The sequence below is a fragment of the Eublepharis macularius genome, chromosome 4 (genome assembly GCF_028583425.1).
Source record: "Eublepharis macularius isolate TG4126 chromosome 4, MPM_Emac_v1.0, whole genome shotgun sequence".
In the NCBI taxonomy this organism is placed as follows: Eukaryota; Metazoa; Chordata; class Lepidosauria; order Squamata; family Eublepharidae; genus Eublepharis; species Eublepharis macularius.
In genome coordinates, this window is record NC_072793.1 from 182,594,062 (window position 1) to 182,617,310 (window position 23,249).

Here is a 23,249-nt window from a genome sequence, read left to right on the forward strand (position 1 = left end):
TTTGGCAACCCCAGGGAAGCCACTGCTCCGCCCCAGGCACGACTGGTGAGTTAAAACCGCGTTGGGGGCGGGGCGGGGGGGAGGGGAACAGGAACAGCCCCCCCCTTTGCCCCAAGGAGACGCGGGCTGGACGGCGGGTCCTTTGGGCTTCCTCCCCGCCCCCGCCACCCCACCATCCTTGAGTTTCCTCCTTAGTGCAAAGCCCGGAGGCCCCTGCATGGAGAAGCCGGAGGGGCGCGCAGCAGCCGGGCAAGGCTGGGTGGAGGGGGGAGTGAGGTTTTCCAGCTGACCAGCGGGTTAAACGAGAGACGTGCAGGGGGGGGGCTGGTGAGGTCACTTCCTGCTTTGCCCCCTCCCTCCAGCGGAAGGGGGCATTTGGCATCCCCAGGGCAGCCTCTGCTCCGTCCCAGGCGCAACTGGTGAGTTAAAACCGCGTTGGAGGCGGAGGGGAGACAAGAAGGGGAACAGCCCCCCCCTTTGTCCGATGGAGAGGCGGGCTGCACAGCGGGTCCTTTGGGCTTCCTCTCTTCCCCCCCCCCCCGCCTCCCCACCATCCTGCAGTTTCCTCCTTGGTGCAAAGCCCGAAGGCCCCGGAGCAGGATTCAGCCCGGGTGGGGGGAAGGGGGGGCACAGGCCAGTGGCTGATGGAAGACCTGCGCCCCCCCTGCCTTGCCAAACTCGATTCCTACCTTGAGGACAGGAAAGTTTGGATCTCCTCCCCCCCACCAGGCTCTCTGGCGGCCGTTTCCGTGTCCGCAAAATCCCTAGGGGATTTTTTAAAAATAGTAGCAATGGCCTGTTCTTCCTGTTCAACAAGCTTCTTCCCCTGGGGGAAATATCTCAGATGTCCCCCCCTCTCAGTACATTTTGTTATAACGTCTTGGCTGCTTTTCTCATCCTCTGGGCATGTGCAAAGGGGGCTTCTCCCTCCTGCCTCCCATAGATTATCAACCACTGGGGGAAGAGTCGGCAGGGAAGAGAAACAGCCCCTGCCTGGCACAGGGACTAAACCAGAGTCTCATATTTGGTCCTCACAGCCATGAGGAAGAGCTGGCAGAGGCCTGAGGTGGTGGAGGGCAATTTCAGACACTGCCCCCCCCCACTTTCTCCACACATACATTCAAGGTGGCTTCTCTTCAGACTGCACAAGGAAGAACCCATTTTGGGAGGCTTCCCTCTGCTAAACCCTGTCACAGAGAGGCGCAATGACAGGCAAAGACAAAGGGCAGAAACGTTTCGCGGGCAGGGCTGGTTTTCTCCGCGTGGGCAGATTTCAATTCCTAGCTGGCTTCTCCCACCTGCAGTCTCACATCCCGCCACTTCCGGGCCCCTCATTCCCAGCACCTCCCCCTAGTTGTGTGGGGCAGGCCGGAGGGTCTCGTTTCCCCTCAGAGGAGAGGAGGGACCAGAGTGGCTTCCAGGGCCAGGGACCCCTCAGCACTCGGGAAACGACTGGGTGAAGCTTGGGTGGAAACATGGCCATGGATGAGCAAAGTGGGCTGAATGGATAAGCAAGGTGGGCCCTTCCCCTGTAAAGAATGGCGGGGCGGGGAGATACCAGGCCAAAGACTCTGTATCCAAGACCCTGAATTGCACCTCACAGCAAATCGAGAGAGAGCTTTGCTGAAGGGCAAAGAAATTTGAGTGCAGCAAAAAGCGTTACCCTCCATCTTTCTTTCTCTCCCTCCCAGGTGGCCAAAGAAAGGCCCCCTCAGCTATTTCTCCGCTGTCTCCTCAGTGTGGTGAAGGGAAAAGACCAGCCATGCAGCCAGCTCAGGTAAGTGGGGGGGAGGGGTAGTTCACGCCATGTGTTGTCCTAAATTTCCCTTTGCAAGGGATTTGCTCCTCCATGGACATCTCTGGCTGCTCCCCCACAAGGCTCATAGCCACCTGCAAAATGAGGGGCCCTGAGATGTCCCCAAGGAAGACTGCTGGCCTTAAGAAGTCCTCAAGAGACTTCCACTTGCTCTGCTCCTAATATCAGCTGGGTAAAGGTGGGGGGGTGGGCATTGCCACCTGCTCCCCTCCTGCTCCCAGCCTGGGCTTCCCGCCATGGCACATTTTCTGGAGGGACCTGGTGCCTTGCCTGGGCTTCCCTCCGTGGCAGCGCCCTCTAGTGCTGCACCAGGGTATGAAGTGAGTCGTCTTGAATATGCTTACTCAATTATATAGTAAGAAGATTCCTATTTTTAAACTGTTCTCCTCCACTTAACCCTTCCAACAACAGTCTTGTGTGGTAGGTTGGGGTGAAAGACTTGGATAGGACCAATGCACCTGGGCAAACTTATGTCTCCGAAGGAATTTGAACTCAGTCTTCCCAGGTCCTAGTCCTTCACTCTAAGCACTACATCACACCAGCCTTTTGGATTTTCTTTCTCATGGACCACCTTTCCAGCAATATAATGAAACTCTCTTCTCCTTCTTCCAGGGCCGGGTGTCCTTCGAAGAGGTGGCTGTGCATTTCTCCAAGGGGGAGTGGAGCCTGCTGAGCCCAGCGCAGAGAGCCCTGTACAAGGAGGTCATGCTGGAGAATTTTGGGACCGTGGCCTCTCTGGGTGAGGGTCCTTTTCCCCTGGGCTGCCTCCTTCTGCTCGTGAGGTTGTGAGGAGGGACTGTAAGCAACTCCTGATTGAGGGAGGACGTGGTCAGGCTGCCTGCCCTGGGCTCAGTGGCTGATCTCTGCCACTCTTTGTGGGAGGGGTTGTGGAGAAGGAGCCACCCCCCCCCATCTGGCATGTCTGTGCCTGGACTGCAAGAGAGGGCATCATATTTTTGAAGTTGTACACTGAATTTATTTATAGCACTGGCACTTTGAATGATAAAAATATTTATAAAAATTGATCCAAGTAATTTAGTGACACTGTGTTAGTCATATTGTAGTAGGTTCCCTGTGGGCTTGTCCCAATTTCTAGCCACTGAGTGAGTTCTCAGCTGGCACAGTACTGCCAATGCCAGATATGGCTCCGTACCACCCTTCCCCTACTCCTTGTCTGTTGTGTATTTCTGGATGGGCTGGCATCCCGGCATGGAATTGCCCAGTTTATGAACACACAGAAGAGTCACAATCTTGTTTTTCTTTCTTTCTCCTCACAAAAGGGCCCGAGGTTGCCAAACCTGACCTCATTTCCAAGCTGGAAGGAGAAGAAGAGCCCTTTCTCCGGATCTCTGATGAAGAGGGGGGATTGGCAGGTATCCATTTTAATTTGTTGCGGGATTGTCTGTTCCTTTTGCTTCCTTCCGAGGGATTTCTGTGGCCTTTTTCTCTTTGAGCTTCTTCACGCAAGAGCTTGGCTGGGTTGGGGAAGGTGAAATGGTGCTTGTAGACCCTGGACGCCTGAAAGCAGGCCTCTTCCCCCTCCCCAGTCGGATCACTTGTGCCAGGTGCTGTCCACTCGGTGAGGCAGCGGCTCCCTGGCAGGCCTTGATCCTGGGATGCTGGGTCTGCCAAGCAAAGCAGGGGCTTTTCCTCCGAGACATGATGGCCCACAGCAAGTCCGGCCAGAACTCACGTGGACACATCCTGCCTCCACCCCCGAGCACAGAGCTGTGTTGTAAGTGACTCCAGAGGGAACTGCAGGATGGTGTCGCTGTGCAACATTCAGCCCCTTGCAGCAGAAATTTTCCCAGCCTGTTTTCCACCCTAGCCAGGATTAAACTCTTCCAATTGACAGCCAATGGCCAGTTGTCTGAAGCAGCCCCTCAGGAGGCTGATTTAGTTCCCCACACACTGTGCGGAAGTGGTTTAGCAGGGGAAGGGCTGCTCCACAGAGACCCTGGCAGAGGGAAAGGGGGTGGGACAGAGCGGTGGCAGATGGTGTTGCAAGGGCAGCCAGGCTGGACCAGGTCTGACTCGGATGCCGCACAGGCTCTGGGTGAACAGGGGGCTCTGGTGGGGGGCAGGAGTGCTTTTCCCCTCGGAGGTGATGCAAGATTGATGATGAAGTTGAAACCATCGAACACATGGTTGTAGACCGTCCCGTCTGTAATGAACTGACAGCTCGCTTAATTACCCCTCTGCTTAAAAATATGGAACGACCTAATAAGAGAGCCCAGGTGACGTGGTGATCATTGAATACAAATGATTCCCTTTCTGTGGCAAAATATATAGGGGCAATAATTCAATATCCGAGACTGAATATTGAGTAAGGTTTTTCCTGTTTTAATTTCACCTTAAGACAATAGCTTTAATAGCAGCGTCAGACAGACAGACAGACAGACAGCGGCCACTCTTGGGCCTGGGGCAGGGGGGGATCCAATGTGACTGGAGAGTGAACTGTCCCTTCTGAAGCCAGCTTCTCCTTTTCAATGTAAACTTGACTCTTAATTTTCTTCTCCATTCTTGCTTTCCTCCAATGTGAAATGGAAGCTTCTGATGGGTACAAAAACTGCATGAGAAATATTTATTTTCAATGCACAGCATACTGGGGACACACACACCCCAATAAAAAACAAACAATGGAACTCTGCAGAGGACAATGTTTGTGCCCAGGACAATCAAGGATGTGAAAAGCACATTTTCTCCTCATGCTTCACTGATCCCTGTGAGGGGTTTAAAGAGAGATGCAAATCTGGTTTGCTGGTTCCAGGTTTGTTGTTCAGCTTATAGTAAATCCTGTTCCCTTCTTCTTCTGGCTGACATCTCTCCTCCAATCATCCACTGTTGTATCCCTGTTCTCATTGATGGTTGCTTCTGACTGCCTGCTCAAGGCATATTTAACCTTGGAAGACCCCTCTAAAGAATGGCTGCCCCCCTTCTTAAAGTCAGTGTTTTGGTCTAGTAAATCCCCTTGTGAAAAGAAGCCGGGACAGAAACGCCACTGGGATCTCCATTGCTTACATGACCAGGCCAGAGTTCTCTCTCTCTCCCTTGTCTATCTGCCAGTAACCGTCCCAGTGAAGTGCTGTTCTTCATTTAATTGCCACAAGCTACAGATCGGGGTGTGGGTTCTAGGGTGTGGGTTCTAGATCCAGTCAGTCTTGAATTCTTCCTAGGAGCTAAAATGACTAAACGGAGGCTTTGGTCTCAGCATGAGAAGACAAGACTTGGTGGAAAACACAGCAAAGCTGGGAAAGTCAAGGCAGCCGGAAAAGAGGATGGCTTGAATCGATAAAGGAAGCCCTGGCCTTCTGTTCGCAGGACCTCATCAAGGCTTATATTGATAGAGCATTTCGGAGGTCTTCATGTACAGGGTCACCTTAAGTCAGAAGCAACTTGATGGCACATTACACACATGGATTGGCTAATACGATCTAGTTGGTCACGGGACCATACGCAAAAATAAAACTCTGTAAAGTGTGTCCAGGCACCAAACCCTGGTATTGGTGGCTTCCGCACGAGGAGCGGATTCTGTAGCTTCCCCCTTGTTGGTGCAGCTGCAGATAAAGTGCAGCAGCAACGGGGCATCCACATGGCAATGGAGCTGAAAAACCCAAATTTTCAGACCCTCAGCTTGGTACATTAAAGCTGAACTGACTCTCCCTGTCTTAAATGGTGCCCTTGTTCTCCCCAAAACAACCCCAAATCACTCTCTCTCTCTCAATTCTCCTAGGCAGGGAAAGAAAAACATAAAGTGACTGAGTCACTTTGAGAAGTGTGTGTGGGGGAATCTCTCTTGTGCATTCTCCTTTCTTGTCTTGGGCTACACTTATTACCATAGGAATGGCTTCTCTGCCAGCTTTGCCAGTTTGGAACTTAGAAGGAATAAAGAAAGAGAGGGGGAGAACCGGGTACAGACTGTGTGATCTTAACCTCCGTGCAAACACAATCATCACAAAGCAAAGGATGATACTCTTCTAAAGATGGCTTGTAAAGGTGTCCTATCCTCACACCAGGTTTCTCTTTCTTTCTGCAGGAGGCCTGTGGAGGTCACCGAATGAAACATCTCAGCATCCAGTGATGGATAAAGGGGACACCTATTCAGATCTGAAAGGGGCTAAATATTCTGATACCCTGAGGAAGGAGGAGAGAAAGCATCCATCTAAAGGAAGGAGTGATTCTGGTCTTTTACAAGGTGAATACGCTCATGAAATCCCACTACTTGAAAAAATGTACATAGAAGGCAATATAAATGGGGGCAGTGCAAGTGGGAATTCTTTTTCTGAAAAATCAAACAGTAGCATCCATTGGAAAAGCCATAACACAAAGGAAAAATATAAATGCCTGGAGTGTGGGAAAAGCTTCAAAAAGAGTGGAAAACTTAATTCCCATCAAAGAATTCACACAGTGGCAAAACCTTATAAATGCCTGGAGTGTGGGAAAAGCTTCAGTCACAGTGGAATCCTTAATTCCCATCAAAGAATTCACACAGGGGAAAAACCTTATAAATGCCAGGAGTGCGGGAAAAGATTCAATCGGAGCGGATGCCTTAATTCTCATAGAAGAATACACATAGGGGAAAAACCTTATAAATGCCAGGACTGCGGGAAAAGCTTCAATCGGAGCGGGTGTCTTAATTCTCATAGAAGAATACACACAGGGGAAAAACCATATAAATGCCAGGAGTGCGGGAAAAGCTTCAGTCAGAGTGAAAGCCTTAATTCCCATCAAAGAATTCACACAGGGGAAAAACCTTATAAATGCCTGGAGTGTGGGAAAAGTTTCCGAAGAAGTGGACAGCTTAATTCCCATCGAAGAATGCACACAGGGGAAAAACCTTATAAATGCCAGTACTGCGGGAAAAGATTCAGTCGGAGTGGATGCCTTAATTCTCATAGAAGAATACACACAGGGGAAAAACCTTATAAATGCCAGGAGTGCGGGAAAAGATTCAATCGGAGCGGATGCCTTAATTCTCATAGAAGAATACACACAGGGGAAAAACCTTATAAATGCCAGGACTGCGGGAAAAGCTTCAATCAGAGTGGATGCCTTAATAATCATAGAAGAATACACACAGGGGAAAAACCCTATAAATGCCAGGACTGCGGAAAAAGCTTCAGTCGCAGGGATCAGCTTAATTCCCATCAAAGAATTCACACAGGGGAAACACCTTATAAATGCCAGGACTGCGGGAAAAGCTTCAAAAGGAGCGGGTGCCTTAATTCTCATAGAAGAATACACACAGGGGAAACACCTTATAAATGCCAGGACTGCGGTAAAAGCTTCAATCGGAGCGGGTGCCTTACTTCTCATAGAAGAATACACACAGGGGAAAAACCATATAAATGCCAGGAGTGCGGGAAAAGCTTCAGTCAGAGTGAAAGCCTTAATTCCCATCAAAGAATTCACACAGGGGAAAAACCTTATAAATGCCTGGAGTGTGGGAAAAGTTTCCGAAGAAGTGGACACCTTAATTCCCATCAAAGAATGCACACAGGGGAAAAACCTTATAAATGCCAGGACTGCGGGAAAAGCTTCAATCAGAGTGGATACCTTAATTCTCATAGAAGAATACACACAGGGGAAAAACCTTATAAATGCCAGGACTGCGGAAAAAGCTTCAGTCGCAGCGATAGTCTCAGTTCGCATCGAAGAATGCACAAAAGGGTAAAAACCTCATAAATGCCAGGACTGCGGGAAAAGCTTCAGTCACAGCAGACAGTTTAATTCTCATAGAAGAATACACACAGGGGAAAACCCGTATAAATGCCAGGACTGCGTAAAAAGCTTCAGTGGAAACCTTAATTCCCATCAAAAACTTCACACGGGAAAAACCTTATAAATGCCAGGACTGTGGAAAAGTGTTCAGACACAGTGGAGACCTTAATTCCCATCGAAGAATGCACACAGCCGAAAAACCATGTAAGTGCCTGGAGTGTGGGAAAAGTTTTTGAACAAGTGGAGAACTTAATTCCCATCGAAGAATGCACACAGGAGAAAAACCTTATAAATGCTTGGACTGTGGAAAAAGCTTCAGTCGCAGTGATCATCTTCATTCCCATCAAAGAATACACATGGGGAAAAACCTTATAAATGCTTGGAGTGTGGGAAAAGCTTCAGTCGCAGTGGAGGCCTTAATTCCCATCGAAGAATGGACACAGGGGAAACACCTTATAAATGCCAGAACTGCGGAAAAAGCTTCAGAGATTGTGGAGGCCTTTATTCCCATCAAAGAATACACACATGAGAGAAAACATTAATGGCTGGAGTGCGGAAACAGCTTCCGACCGAGTGGAATCCTTAATTCTTACCAGTGCTACTATTAGAACTACAAGTTAAGGCAGCAGCAAAAAATGACTTTTACAACCCTCTCTAGCATGCTAGATGGCTTCTTACCTCGACATGGCTGACCTGGCCACCTGGATCCATGCTACGGTAACATCAAGTCTTGACTATTGTAATGCACTATACATAGGTCTCCCATCCAAATTAACTAGGAGACTCCAATTGGTGCAAAACGCTTTGGCACGACTGCTATCAGGAGCATGGACACCAGCCCCATTCTGCAGTCACTCTGTTTGCTACCTATCAGCTACCATGCTCAGTTGAAGGTATTGGTTATCACATTCAAAGCTCTTCACAGGCCTGGCATACCTACAGGAGGGCCTCCCTCCCTATATTCCTCCACATGAGCTTCACTTATCTGAAGAGGGTCTCCTGCAGGTGCCACCCTGTACATGGGTGAAATCAACAGCAGCCCATACGTGGTCTTTCTCTGTGGTGACCCCTGCCCTGTTGAATGGACTGCCTGAGGAGGTCAGGAGAGGCCCCACCCTCCTGGCTTTCCGCAAAGTATGCAAACAGAATTATTCAAGAAGGCTTTTATATTGTAGGCAAGGGCTCTCAGTTGCTTTACTAATGAGTTAAGGACCAGGATCATAGACTTCATCACTATATTTCCTTATGTACTACCTGTTGTCTTAAATACCTGCTCCCGTGAGCTACCTGTGCTTCTTATGGTCTAATGTCAGCCTTAAAATTGCTTATGTTCAGTTTCAGCATTTCTTCAACTCTGTCTTGGATTCTTACTAATGCTATGTCTTTGTAAAATGGTGTTTATCGACTCTATGACATGGTTTATGGAAATGTCCTTGAAACTGAGTGTCCTGATCTCATTCTGTGTAGTTCGCCTTGAGTGTCAGTGAAAAAGGTGGACTATAAATGACATAAATAGAATAAAATAAATGACAGATAAATTCTGGTAGAAGAATTCACACAGGGGAGAAGCCGTATAAATGTCTAGTATTTGGGAAAGGGTTTAAACAGAAGAATGAACTAACTCCTCGTCCGAGAATTCACAAGGGAGAAACCATTAGTGCCTGGTATGTGGAAAAAGCTTCAGTGTGGGTGGAAACCTGACTTCCCATCAAAGAACTGACACAGGGGAGGAGCTATAGACATGTTTTGAGTGTGGAAGGACACTGCATAAAATAAGTTATGTTTTAATCACCCCTCCCTCCGTCATGAGTGACTGGGAGAGGCTATTTGTGCTTTTGCCCTGACGTGGATAGCCCAGGCAAGCCCACTCTGGCCTTTTGTCAGAAGCTAAGCAGGGCTGACCTTGGATAGTAATTGGATGGGAGACCTCCCAGGAAGTCCAGGGTCACTCTGCAGTGGCAGGCAATGGCAAACCACCTCTGCTAGTTTCTTGCTTTGAAATCCCCACCAGGGGTCACCATCAGTCAGCTATGACTTGACAGCACTTTCCACCACCATCCACTCGAGAAATATGCTGCCTTAAACAGTTCTGATTCAGTTGTGGGCGCCTTCCTGTGTGCAGCCACATCTCCCAAGTGGGAGCCATAAGAGACTGCCTCTCGACGGGCAGCTGTACTCCTTCCTCCTTAGCTTTGCTCAGATGAGTGAAGCTGTCGCAGCAGAGCATAGCAAGAGAGATGTGAACCCTGGCCTCCGAATAGCCTTGTAGGTTGGCAGGCTGGCAGCTGCAGTTGACCTTGTTCAGATGAACGAAGGTGCTGTGAGGATGACATAAGGAGTGAGGTGATCTCGTAGGTATGCTGGGCCAAGGCCCTGGAGAGCTTTGTATGTAATAACCAAGACTTTGAATTGAGCATGACAGTAACTGATAGGTAGACAATGGGGTGACTGTAGGGTGGGAGTGATGTTCATGCTCCTGCTCGCTCCTGCTAACAGTCATTTTGCTCCAATTGGAGCCTCCTAGTTAACTTAGATGGAAGACCAATGAATAACGCATTACAATAGACAAGTTTAGACGTTACCGGGACATGGATGCACGTGGTTATGTCGGCCGTGTCGAGGTAAGAAGCCATCCTCCAGGCTAGAGTGAGGTTGTAAAAAGCCTTTTTCTGCAGCTGCCTTAATTTGTTTTTCTAGTAGTAGCACTGGATCCAGTGTAACCCCTAGGCTCTTAACCGAGTCTGCAAGGGTCAGACGAACTGCATCGAATGTGAGAAGTACAATCAAAAGTGGGAAGTTCAAAATCTCTGCTTTCCCAACAAGCATCACTTCAGTCTTGTCTGGGTTCAATTTCAATTTGTTATTTTTCAGCCACTTCACTGTAGCAGGATATATATATATACACACACACATATATATACATACTCACATATATATATACATATATATACTAGCAACATAGTCCATTGTGGGGGGAAAATACAACAGGCTGTAGAAAGGAGGGGGCGGATAGGAAGGCATTCCCTCCTCCTCCATCACTTATGCTGGCTGGTGATGGAGGGGGGGTGGGCATTGCTACCTGCTCCACATGTGATCTCGGCCACAGAAAAAGCTTTTGACAAGCTGAACTGGGATTTCATGTTTGCGACAATGGAAAAATTAGATTTAGGGAAGGACTTTATAGAGGCAGTGAAAACAATTTACAACAAGCAAAATGCGATAATTTGTGTGAATAACAATGTTACGACAAGATTTGAAGTAAGAAAAGGTACAAGACAGGGATGCCCACTTTCACCATTGTTATTTGTGACGGTGTTAGAAATTTTATTGAAACAAATAAGAGAAGACCAAGCTAATAGAGGGATAAAGATCAAAGGATATTCATATAAATACAGAGCTTTTGCTGATGATGTGATGTTTATTGTAGAAGATCCAATTCAAAGAATGCCATTACTGTTGGAAAGAATCAAGAAATTTGGAGAGTTGGCTGGTTTTTATATAAATAAAGCCAAATCTAAGTTACTTTGCAAGAATATGAAGAAGGAGAAACAGCAAACTTTAATGGAGGCAACTAACTGTGAAGTGGTACAAAAAACAAAATAGTCAATAGTTTTATAACAGGGTGTTTGCAATTTTGGCTTTAGGCATTCTATTTTTTGCTTAAACTCTAGCACATATTTATTGGATTTGTGTTTATAACAAACAAGGTTAGCTTTGCTAATTTTTGACTTTATTATTAGAGGGGATTGTTTTTAAACTAGTTGAGTTAGGGTACTTAATTTGGACAAAGTAAGACAAAACTACTGCCTCAGTTTACAATCATTAGGGTTGTAAAATAAGAAACAATTGTTATCACAGTTAGGTAGTTTCTCATTAGACAAATTTGAATAATTAAATAAATACATTAAGTATAATAATAAATAAATACAAAATAAGATCCCCTTGGTGGGTTAGAATAATTCTAGATCCTATCACTTTATAAGGGTATTTTAAAGCATAGTATACTCTGTTACAAGTACACTGGGAATAATAAATAGAAAATTGTTTAACTCTTTAAAAGAGGACAAGAGTGCATAATGTGCACTAAACTTAAAATAACATCTCTTAATGTTAGAGGATTGGGAAACCCCATTAAACGTAAGCACATAATTTCCACTCTAGCAAAAACAAACTCACAAGTCATTCTACTACAAGAAACTCATTTCAGACCAGGAAATTCCAACATATCAAAAGCCAATTGGATACGTTCACAATTTCATGCAGAAGGATCATCCAAATCTAGGGGAGTTGCCATTCTAATAACTAAAAACCTACCTTTCCAAAAGAAAAAGCTTCTCAAGGATCCCAAAGGGAGATTTATTTTTGTTAAAGGTATGATAGAAGGACAAGCATACACTTTTGCTTCAATATATGCACCAAACAACCAACAACTTGTATTCATAGAGGAAACTCTTAATACCTTATCCTCCTTTCAGGAAGGTCAGCTGATAATAGGAGGAGACCTGAATTATATCATTAACCACTCTCTAGACAAAACAGTGCTCAATACCAAAACAGTTAAAAGCAAAAAGAAAAAACAAAAAAGGAAATCTATTACAAGGCTTGCCACATTGCTTCAGAGTAACAATCTCCTAGACGCATGGAGGCACACTCATGTAGGAGAAAAAGACTTTTCATATTACTCCCCCAGACACAAAATTTATACGAGGATAGATTATATCCTTGTTTCTTCCTCTCTAGGTGATAAACTTTTAAGTTCTGAAATGGGTAATATATTAATATCAGATCATGCATGGGTCAGCATAACGATTGAAAATAAGTGCTGCCAATCTCAGAATAGGCAGTGGTGCTTTCCTAAAAAATTATTGTATAATCAACAAAGTTCAGCAGAAATAGAAAAAAATTTAGAGACAATCATAGCAGAGAATAGTTCGCAAGAGGTAGACCCACACATTTTCTGGGATACTATTAAAACACTAGCTAGGGGACATATAATTTCACTAACTTCCAGAATTAATAAGGAAAAAATAAAGCAAAAACAGGAACTCTTGGCCGAAATTAAACAGTTGGAAACAAACCATAAAAAAACAGGTAATGAAAAAAACTATAGAAAACTGCTTAACAAACGTAAGGTTTTGCAACATTAGAAACAAGGGATATTCACAAAAACTTGTTATATCTTAAACAGAAATACTGGTTCAACTCGCCTAAGGCCCTTCGTATGATTTCTAGCAGAATAAAGAAGAAAAGAGGGTCTACCATGATTAACAGCGCAATCCTATGGCCGGCCCCAACGCCGGTGCAGCTGCACATGCGGTGTGGTGGCGGCGCCGGGCCGGATCCTGTGCCAGCAAACTGTGGCCACAGCGGCGCCAGCAGCAGCGCAGAGATGCAAATTGGTAGAACCAGAAAGTGTTGTGGGCGGGTCTGATGCACGGCCGCCGCCGGGCGCAGCCAAAGGGCGCTGTTCCTGACAAGCGGCAGGAGGAGGGGCCAGGATAGGCGCTGCCAATGGGCAGCACGCGATCCCGGCCAGGCCCCAGAGCAGCAGGCAAATCACGCCCATGCCGGAAGACCACACTGGCTCGTGCGTTGGGCGGGGCTCGCAGTCGGGAAGGAGAGGGGTGGGCATGGTCTGAGGAGCCTCTCCCTCGTTTGCCCAATGCAGCGCCAAGTCCGTGGCAGCTGTGTCCAGAGAGGTTGGCATGGGACTGCCAGGCGCCCTGCCATGAGGAATCCAGGGCAGCAGCCAGTCCCGGGAGGGTTGGCCTGAGGCCGCCACCCAGAGGCAGACACAGCGGGCCTGCCCCAGTCCCCGTCCCAAGGCAAAGACCACAGACACCCGTTGCACAGAAATCAGTCTTTATTATTATACCATCCCACCTCCCCCAGCAGACTTGAGGAAGGGGAGGCGTGTAGGAGAGGCAGGGTGTCGAGGGCTGGGCAGAGCCCATTTGGAAGGACAGGCAGCCAGGGGCCCGTCGACGGCCCGGGCGCTGCCTCGCCAGCCCCCTCCCCGCTCGCCCCCTGTGCCGTCCAGCGCCTGTGCGAGTGCATGGTCAGAAGCAGCTGCCTCTCCACCCGCCTTCCCGGCTGCGGCAACCAGGTCACGCGGCCAAGCCCCGCTTCGCTGTCCCCGCCCCCCCCAGGACCCTTCCCCCTTGTCTCCAGCAGCTGTATAACACCTTTGTCTGCGGCCCGCCTGTCCAGCAGAACACCCCACCCCCCGGAACGTGGCAGCGGGGCTCACCGGCGAGGCTGGCGGCCAGACCCCCTTGGCCGTCCACGGGCCCGGCCTCTTGCATGCAACTGGGCCCGAGGGAGGGGCGCCTCTGGGGCAGGTGGAGCTGCTGCAGCGGGCGGGCCGGCGGGTTCAGGATGGTGACGAGCCGCCCGAGCAGGGCTTCGGCACGGGCTTGAGAGGCGCGGAGCCCCTCTCCCACCTCCAGTACCGCGGCCATGAACTCCCGCCCGCAGTTGTTCGCCTCCTCCCATGCGGCATGCACCTCTAGCCGCTCCCTCCTCCGGCGCGTGGAACCTCCTGCCCGGAATATGGCATCCGCCTGCCTCTACCCTAGTTTCTTTGCTGATGCGGCTAGGATTTGGGAGAGCGGACCGTTTCCCCTGCCATCTCCCGCCCCCCTGCAGCAGCACCCCTGGCAACCCTCTCCCTGGCTTATTATCGGGTGCCAGCTGCTCGCCCTACCAGGGACTGATCGCCCTTGGTGGCTCCCCCCTCCCCGCTGACATGCCCTGCCCCAACCCTCTACCTGACGTTACTGTGAGGGGAGGGGGGGCGGGGAGGCAGAACGGGGTCTGTCGGATACATTTGTGGCGATGTGCAGGTGGAGATATGTGACGGGAGTGTTGCGGGAGGGGCGGAGGACGAAGTCAGACTCGCAGAAACAGAAGGCAGTTGTTTGACAACTCGTTTTATTGCACTGGAACAAGTGGGCTTGTTTTTAGGCTAGCAAGGGAGTCGGAGCATTCCACACAGCCCTCCTTCCCACTCGGAGGGGTGGGGCTGGGATGCAGGCCACGGCGCGAAAGTGCTTCCTGGGCTGCAGCCAACCGTCCGACAGAGATGTTTGGGGAGGGCGGGACGCGGGGGAGCAGCCCTGCCCTGGACGTGCCTGTGGGGGAAAAAGACACATGTGGGCTTTGCCTCGTTCCACTGGCGAGGCAAGCCCCACACTCCGCCATCCGGGAGGATGCATATAGTCGACGCCAGCAGCGACCAGCTGATCCATGACGGTCTGGCGAGGATGCGCTCAGCCTTGGCAAGCCTTTACCTTTAAGGGAGGGAATGAGCTGGTCATAACAAACACCTGGTCGCATGTGGTTTTCGGGGCACCTGCCTCTGAGGCGGCTGGGGCGGCCATGGTTGCCCCCCACCCCTGCTAGGCCTCACCCAAAGCAGCAAGTGAGCGGGTGGGTTCAGGTGAATGGGCGGTTTGCACTAATCTGCGGAACAGCCCCCCCTCCCCTACCTCCTCCTCACCTGTCAGCGCTCTGTCGGTCATCACCAGGCGGGAGCGCCAGAGTCAGGGCACCTGCAAGGAAACAGGAGAGGCTGCAGTTAATTTGCCAAGTGTCATTCCCTTCTGCCTCGGAAGGGTTAATTTGTTTGTGCTTAGTTAGAAGCAACGAGCTTGCATGAGTCCAGTTAGATGTTGAGTCATTCTTTCTGTCAGGGTAGAAAGGGAGTTAGGCAGACATTTGCACTTCTTCCCTTTTACGGGAAGTTCCTCCACTTTTTCGCAAAGTCCCCCGAGTGCATTCTGTGCCTGCCACCGTGAATGCCCTCACCCCCCTTCGGTGTTGAAAGGGGCAATGCCACGCAGCACACGGACAGAGGGGCAGAGCCTCCGGCCAAGTGCACACTTACCTGGGGTTTGGGCGGCGCTGGCCGGATGTTTTGTAGGGCACGTTCACAGATGATTGGGTGCAGAGAGGGGGGCTCGTCCATTCCGGGCGCGCATGCTGATTGGTCCCCGGGATAGTTCTCATCCTATGCTCCTTCAGGCCATGGGGGCGGGGCGGGGCGCTCAGAGAGAGGGTCGGTTTTTTGCCGTTCCATGGGCGCCTATGGGCTACGCCTTCTTTTTCCATGGCGTAGCTTTTTTGCGCCGCTGTGGGCGTTCCCGCTTCTGGAGGGGCTTAGGGAGCGGACTAACTCCGGCCCCACCCTCCCCCCACGCCGGTGCAGGGCTCTACGCCACTCCTACGCCGCCGCCCGGGCGCCTGAGGCTTGCACCAGTGTAAGCCCGCCGGCGGGCCAGCGCCGCGTCCCAGCGCGGGCGGAGGGCGACTTACGCGGGCGTAAAGCCCAGATACGCGGTCGCAAGCCTTAGTTCGGTTCCTATTCACTTTCCCCGCCCTTCTTAGGATTGGGCTGTAATAGTCTTAAGGCTAAAAAAAGAAATGTGCAAACTACTACTAAGGAAATCTTAAACATCTTCACTGATTTCTTTTCTAATTTATACTCCTCAAAGGCCCCAGATGAGGTTAGAATTACCAACTTTCTAGGAAAGATTAGAAATTTTACTAAATTGACTATGGCAGATAGAGAATTTCTAGAAAGACCAATTGCCCAACAAGAAATTTTAGAAGCTATAAAAAATGCCAAAAATAATAAAACGACAGGTCCAGATGGGTTCCCTGTGGAATTTTATAAAAAATATGCAAAGTTACTAGCCATTCATCTAACAAAGACATGCAACGCCATAGTAACATCAGGGGAAACACCACCTACTTGGGAAATGGCTACAATAATAATTCTAAAGCATGGTAAAGATCCATTAAATCCAGCTTCTTACAGGCCTATCTCAATACTTAATCACGACTACAAACTCCTTACTGCAATAATGACAAAACGTCTTAATACTTTTATAGACAAATATATCCACTCAGATCAAGCAGGCTTCATCCCAAAACGTGACATAACTAATAACATTCATAGAACTTTAAATCTCCTGGCTCATTGTAAATTCAATAAAATAGAAGCGGCCTTTCTGTCCTTAGATGTGGAAAAGGCCTTTGATTCGGTTGAAATCAAATACCTAATTAAAACTATGCAAATGATGAACTTTGGCGATAACTTTCTATCTATAATCCAATCTATCTATAATCAACCAAAAGCAAATATCAAGGTAAATGGGCAGTTATCAAATTCAATCAACATTGGACGTGGTACTAGGCAGGGATGCACGTTGTCACCTATACTGTTTGCCATCGCCCTTGAGCCACTAGCGATAGCGATTAGAGAAAATGACTCCATAAATGGTATAGATATAGGGACATCCAAGTATAAAATCAGCTTATTCGCTGACGATACGTTGCTCTATCTGAAAAACCCCAATCAGTCTTTAAAGCATTTACATCACCTTTTAGAAATCTTTGGTAGAATTTCAGGACTGATAGTAAATCAAGGAAAATCCCAAATTTTGTCAGTGAATTTGCCTAGTCACAGGATAAATCAGATAAAAAACTCATACAACTTCCAGTGGACTAATAAACAGTTAACTTATCTAGGTATTAAAATATCAGTGGATGTTAATGATCTTATTAAACTTAATCATGATAAAATAATTTCAGACATAAAATCAGATATGCAAAATAAGAAAAAACTGAACCTTTCTTGGTGGGATAGATTCCACATAATTAAATCCTTCTATGTATCAAAACTTCTATTCCTGTTTAGATCTATTCCGGTGAAAATATCAACAAACCAATTGAAAAAATGGCAATCAATTCTGAATAGATTTTTGTGGCAAGACAAACCTCCACGGGTCTCTTTTAATATCCTCTCGTTGAAACATTCAAAAGGAGGTTTAAACTTTCCTGACTTGGCAATTTACCAAAAAGCAGTTAGTCTGTTTAACATTCTACAACTCTTATCAGCGCCTGAACTCTCTAGTTGGAATATACCATTGTGTTCACTCCCAAAATCATTCTCACTTGGTGACTTGATTTGGAATCAAAGAAAGGATCGCCTTCCATTACATAATAACATATTTCTGTCAGCAATACTATCAGAATGGGATTTAATAAGAGATAAAATAGTTCCTAAGATTTCAAGATTCTCCTCTTTTCACAATCAAACATGGTTTCCACCAGGAAAAAACAGTAATTATAACTTGGTCCTCAAAGATAGCTTCTGGAAAAGATATTATGTCAAAAGAAGAACTGGAAAATAAAACACAAAAGAAAATTCAGTGGTATGTTTACATGCAGATTAAAAACATGACAGAGAGTATAAATCTTAAAAAACTTATGAGTACCCCTTTGACTGATTTTGAACAAATTTTAAACCATACACAGAGGGAGAAAAAGGGGGTGGTATCTAAAATGCATGCTATTCTGCTCTCTTGTTTAAAAAGTACTGATTTACCTTGCCAATCCAAATGGCATCAGGATTGCAATATCGAAAAAACACAGGAAAAATGGGAGGAAATCTGGTCATCTTCAATATTTACATCAAAAGTAATTTCTATAAGACTCCAAACGTTTAAAATTATTCACAGGTGGCACTTGACGCCTAAAAGATTGTCTACAATGTCATCCTCTTGCTCTCCCCTGTGTTGGAAGGGTTGCAATGAGGTAGGTTCCTTCTCTCATTGTTGGTGGGGTTGTCCACGGATAGCCACATTTTGGAAAGAAATATTGGAAGTAATAAAACAGATTACGAGTTATGATATTCCATTATCGCCTTCAATTATATTTCTAGACCAATGGAATATTCCGCAGGTCCCAAAAGCTATCAGGAATCTTATAGCAATTTTTTTAGTTGCAGCGAAATCAGCGATAGCTTCAGTCTGGAAACTAAAGAAAGTGCCAACTAAAGAGATGTGGCTCTCTAAGATATGGGACCATTTCATCCTGGATAAAATTGATGATAATATCCTCAATGCTGAACGCTTTCCTGCCAGGTCTAATTTCTATGACAAATGGTTCCCTTTTCTTGAATTTATAGACATGCACGATTTACATCCCAAAATAAGAATTGCTCAGATGTTGACTCAGTTTTCTGATATTTGGTAATATTATGTATGCTTTGTTTAAAAGTTATTGTAATGTTCATATTCTTCAAAACTTGTAAACTATTATTGATTAGTTGTTGTGTTACAGTTGATGTTCATTGTTGATTTCTATTTGTTGTATGTTATAAAGCTTAATTTAAAAAATCTTTAGGGATAGATTTAACAGCTAAAAATATTGACTTGTTTAAGAATTATGAAAAATTATGAGTTCAAATAGAAAAAGATTTGATTAAATGGAAGAAGTTAAATTTGTCACTATTAGGTCTATTTCAGTAGTTAAAATGAATGTACAGCCTAGAATGATATTTTTGTTATAAACGATACCAATTGTAAAGGATAAAAAACAGTTTGATAAATGGCAGAGAAAAATTGCAGAGTTTGTTTGGGCGGGGAAGAAACCAAGAATAAAAATGAAAGTACTTTGTGATGCCAAAGAAAGAGGAGACCTCCAACTGCCAAATTTAAGATTATACCATGAGGCAATATGTTTAACTTGGTTGAGAGACTGGATTAAATTGTCCAAGCACAAACTATTGGTATTGGAGGGACATGACAAGTTGTTTGGATGGCATGCATATTTATGGTATGAAAAACATAAAATGGATTCGATGTTTCTTCATCATTATATTAGAAAGAATTTATTTGTAGTTTGGCAAAAATATAAGGTATTTCTTGGAGAAAAAATACCATTATGGATTGTACCAGCAGAAGTTGTGAACCCAAATCGAGAACATAAAGGAGAAGAATGGATACCCTATAAAGAACTGCTGAACTGGGATAAGAAAGAACCTAAGATTAAAGACAATACAGAGCTGGGTGGTTTCAATTTAGACAAATTAAGGATTTATTTGAAACAGATAAAAGAAAAAGAGGGTTCAGACAGCAGTTAGAAGAGTTAATGTTAGGATTTTGCAGACTTTAATAATAAAGAACGCAGAACTCCTGCTACTGAACTTAAATATGGAAGATGTTCCTATAACAATACAGAACATTGCTATTTTACATGACAACAGCGGAAAGAATATTATATGCGCAGAAATGGAAAGTGTAAGAAATACCATCTATTGGAGATTGGATACAAAAGTTGCTGTACATGGCGGAAATGGACAAAATGACAAGAAGGCTGAGAGACCAGAATGCTGAAGAATTTTTTAAGGATTTGTTGAAGGAGTATTTGGGAAAAAAGTGGGACGTGAAGGGGAAACTGTGGCGATTTGAAAGTTATTAGGGGAATTTAGTGGGGACAGTAATCTTTACCATTTTAAGAAAAGTTTTAATTACTGTAAAGTTTAAATTTTAAATATATTTGAGTTTAATGGAAATTATTTAGTTTATTAATGTAATAAGAGTTAATTATATAGAGAGAGAATAGAAAAAATAAGTTATAGAATAAGATATGGGTTGGAAAACTGTTGGAAGTCACCAGAAAAGAGGGGGAGGGAAAGGGTGGGGGAAAATTGATATTTAGGTTTAATAATTGAAATAATGTTTGTAAATTTGTACTCACCTAATAAAAATTTCTTTAAAAAAAAAAGAAGAAGAGTTAATGTCAGGAGATGGACAAAAAACTTATTGCTAAGATATACAAACTTTTGTTGAAATGGGACACAGAAGATGAAACAGTTAAAGTTCAAATGGTAAAATGGGCAATGAACTTTAATAGGGAGATTTCAATGGATTCTTGGGAATATCTTTGGAAAAATACAATGAAAATATCGACAGCAACAAGTATAAAGGAGAATGGTTATAAGATGATGTATAGATGGTATTTAACACCAAAAAAATTAGCCAAGGCTAATAATCAAATGTCAAACAAATGTTGGAAATGTAAAAAAAATGAGGGTTCAATGTATCATATGTGGTGGACCTGTGAGAAAGCGAAATTATTTTGGTCTATGATTTTTGATGAAATGTTAACAATTTTGAAAAGTAATGTAGAAAAAAGTCCTGAAATGTTATTACTGGGGTTAAAGAGAGAGTATTAATTTACTATATGATGGTGGCGGCAAGAATATTGTATGCTCAAATGTGGAGACAAGAGGAGATACGAGAAATTCAAGATTGGATACGGAAAGTGCTGCACACGGCAGAAATGGACAAATTAACAAGGAATTTAAGGGGGGGAAATCCAAAGGAATTTATTGACGACTGAAGTAAATTTAAGAAATATTTAGAAAAGAAATGGGATGTAAAGGGCTTATTATGGTCTCTTGTTAATTAACTACTAAAATGTAAATTTAGACTTTACCTCAATTAATATGTGGGGTAGATTAGAATTATTTACTGTTAATAAGGATCTGATAACCGTTGGAAGCCAACACAGAAAAGGAGGAGGGGGAGGGGTGGGATAGCATATTTGGGTCTGATCTTTAGTTATTGTATGTTTGAAATATATGTGAACTCATCCAATAAAAATTTTATTTAAAAAAAAGTGCTCTCGGCCACATGAAGGGCTGGGTGGGCTTTGCGATCTGCTCCACACCTGATACAGGCCGGGTAAAGGGGGGCCAGGTAAAGGGGGGCGTTGCTATTCCTCACCTCAGCTAGGTGAATGGGGGTGGGCATTACCATCTGCTCCATTCCTGGGTTAAGGGGGGTGGGCATTCCCATCTGGCTCCTCTCCTAATACCATCTGGGTTAAGACAGGGGTAGGAATTGCTGGGGGTAGGCTTTGCCACCTGCTCTGCTTCTAATACTACCTGGGTTAGGCTGGGGGTATTGCCTCCTGCTCCATTCCTAATATCAGCTAGGTTAAGGGGGGGTGGGCATTGCCACCTTTTCTGCTTGTAATACCAGCTGGGTGAAGTTGGGGCATTGCCACCTGCCCCACTCCTAGTACTAGCTGGGTTAAGGTGGTGGGTGGTCTTACCACCTGCTCCACTCCTAATACCAGCTGGGTTAGGGCATTGGACGGGCACTGCCACCTGCTCTGTTCCTAATACCAGTGGGGTGAAGTGAGGCAGGCATTGCCATCTGCTATTCCTGATCTCAGCTGGGTGAATAGGGGTGGGCATTACCACCCACTCCATTCCTAATACCAGCTGGGTTAAGGGGGGTGGGAATTTCCATCTGGTCCTCTACTAACACCAGCTGGGTTAAGACAGGGTAGAAATTGCTGGGGGTGGGCATTGCCACCTGCTCTATTCCTAATACCAGCTGGGTTAAGGGGGTGGGCATTGCCACCTGCCCCACTCCTAATACCAGCTGGGTTAAGAGGGGTGGGAATTTCCATATGGTCCTCTCCTTATACGAGCTGGGTTAAGACAGGGTAGAAATTGCTCGGCGGTAGGCATTTCCACCTGCTCCGCTCCTAATACCTCACCAAAAAGAGAAGCACCCTTAGAAATAGAACAGAAACTGTCAGAGTGGAAATCCACAGCTAAGGGGAAAAAACAACAGAATATTACAAATTATATAAAGTGATGGTTAAGCATATAAAGAGGCACAGTGCATAAATTAACAATATTCAATGAATTACAAGTGTAATATAACAAATTTCATACACATTATTGCACTACAATCCGGCCAACTGTAGAATGAACACTAAATCCAACGTAGGTGGAAGCACAGAGGAGATAACAAAGTCCGTTCACTGAAGAACGTGAAACAGAACGGTTCCTGTTGTATTCATTTAATCAGCCATTTTCATCATCATCATCTTGCGCAGGGCCAAAAAGATAGGGGTGCGTCGTCCTGCCGCCTGAAAAACTGTAAGCGGCAGGTCTGTTGATGCAGTTTGGAAACAACTGTTACCCATAACCGGTTCCTTGTTGGGCCTTCCGTCCTGGACGTATATCATCTCCTCGTTCCACCTGGAAAGAGATAAGATTATGAAAAGGGCTGAGTGTCACCTGCATATTGCGGACAACCAAGCCCCCATCCAGATGTCCCCATCCAGGGGTTTCTGTAGGACCAGAACCCCCATAGAACGGTGCCTCCCAATCCCGAGCTGGGTCGGAAGTCCAGAGAGATGCCATAATTACTAATATTGGAAGCCCCAGAGAGGTCCGGGAGAACCCACCGAGCTGCACTCCCCCTGTCCATCTCCGGGCGCACGTCATCCACGAGGGCCACCGAGGCAGATGCTGTCAGATCCAAGATGAATGGAGGGTTTTAATAACTTTTCTTCCGTTTGTAATCCACCTCAGGCAGACTCACCGGAGAGGCAGAATAGAAAATGTCCAGATCAATACATGAGTAAGAGACTCAGTTCAGCTGAGTTGCCAGGTCCAGGTTGGGAAATTCCTGGAGATTTGGGGGGTGGGGCCTGGAGAGGGTGGGGTTTAGGGAGGGAAGGGGTCTCAGAAATGGTATAATGCCATAGAGCCCCCACCCTCTCCACAGCAGCCATTTTCTCCAGGGGAACTGATCTCTGTCACCTGGAGATCAGTTGTAATTCCGGGAAATCTCCAGCAACCACCTGGAGGCTGGCAGCCCAAGCAGAGGCCCACAGGGGTATACTGCTTCACGCCAAGGAGGTTCCATTTCTCCCCCAAGGTGAGTGATCGACCTCTGCTCCGTGAGCGCGCCAGGCCCCCTTTTAAAGCATGGCGCCCTACAGGCTCACAGCCTGCCGACCCATCATTGCAGAGGCAAGAGAGCCCCAAGACGTGCTCAGTCCTGGAGGGGGCCCCAAAGGCACCCCATGGCCGCCTCCTTTCTCTCCGGGC

At 46.3% G+C, this 23,249-nt stretch overlaps 1 protein-coding gene across 2 annotated transcripts; it reads left to right on the forward strand.

Annotated features, from left to right (window-relative positions):
• The first annotated feature begins 14 nt into the window (after window positions 1-14).
• LOC129329135 (zinc finger protein 93-like) lies at window positions 15-17,149 on the forward strand. Of its 2 annotated transcripts, none has more exons than XM_054978575.1 (5): window positions 15-45; window positions 1,692-1,777; window positions 2,429-2,555; window positions 3,097-3,189; window positions 5,853-17,149. In XM_054978575.1, the coding sequence occupies exons 2-5, from the start codon at window positions 1,763-1,765 to the stop codon at window positions 7,499-7,501; spliced, it is 1,884 nt and encodes a 627-aa protein (XP_054834550.1). In that variant the 5' UTR covers window positions 15-45; window positions 1,692-1,762; the 3' UTR covers window positions 7,502-17,149. The 2 variants fall into 2 exon arrangements, with proteins under 2 accessions (XP_054834550.1, XP_054834549.1); XM_054978574.1 differs by lacking the exon at window positions 15-45 and adding an exon at window positions 335-419.
• Window positions 17,150-23,249: the final 6,100 nt, after the last annotated feature.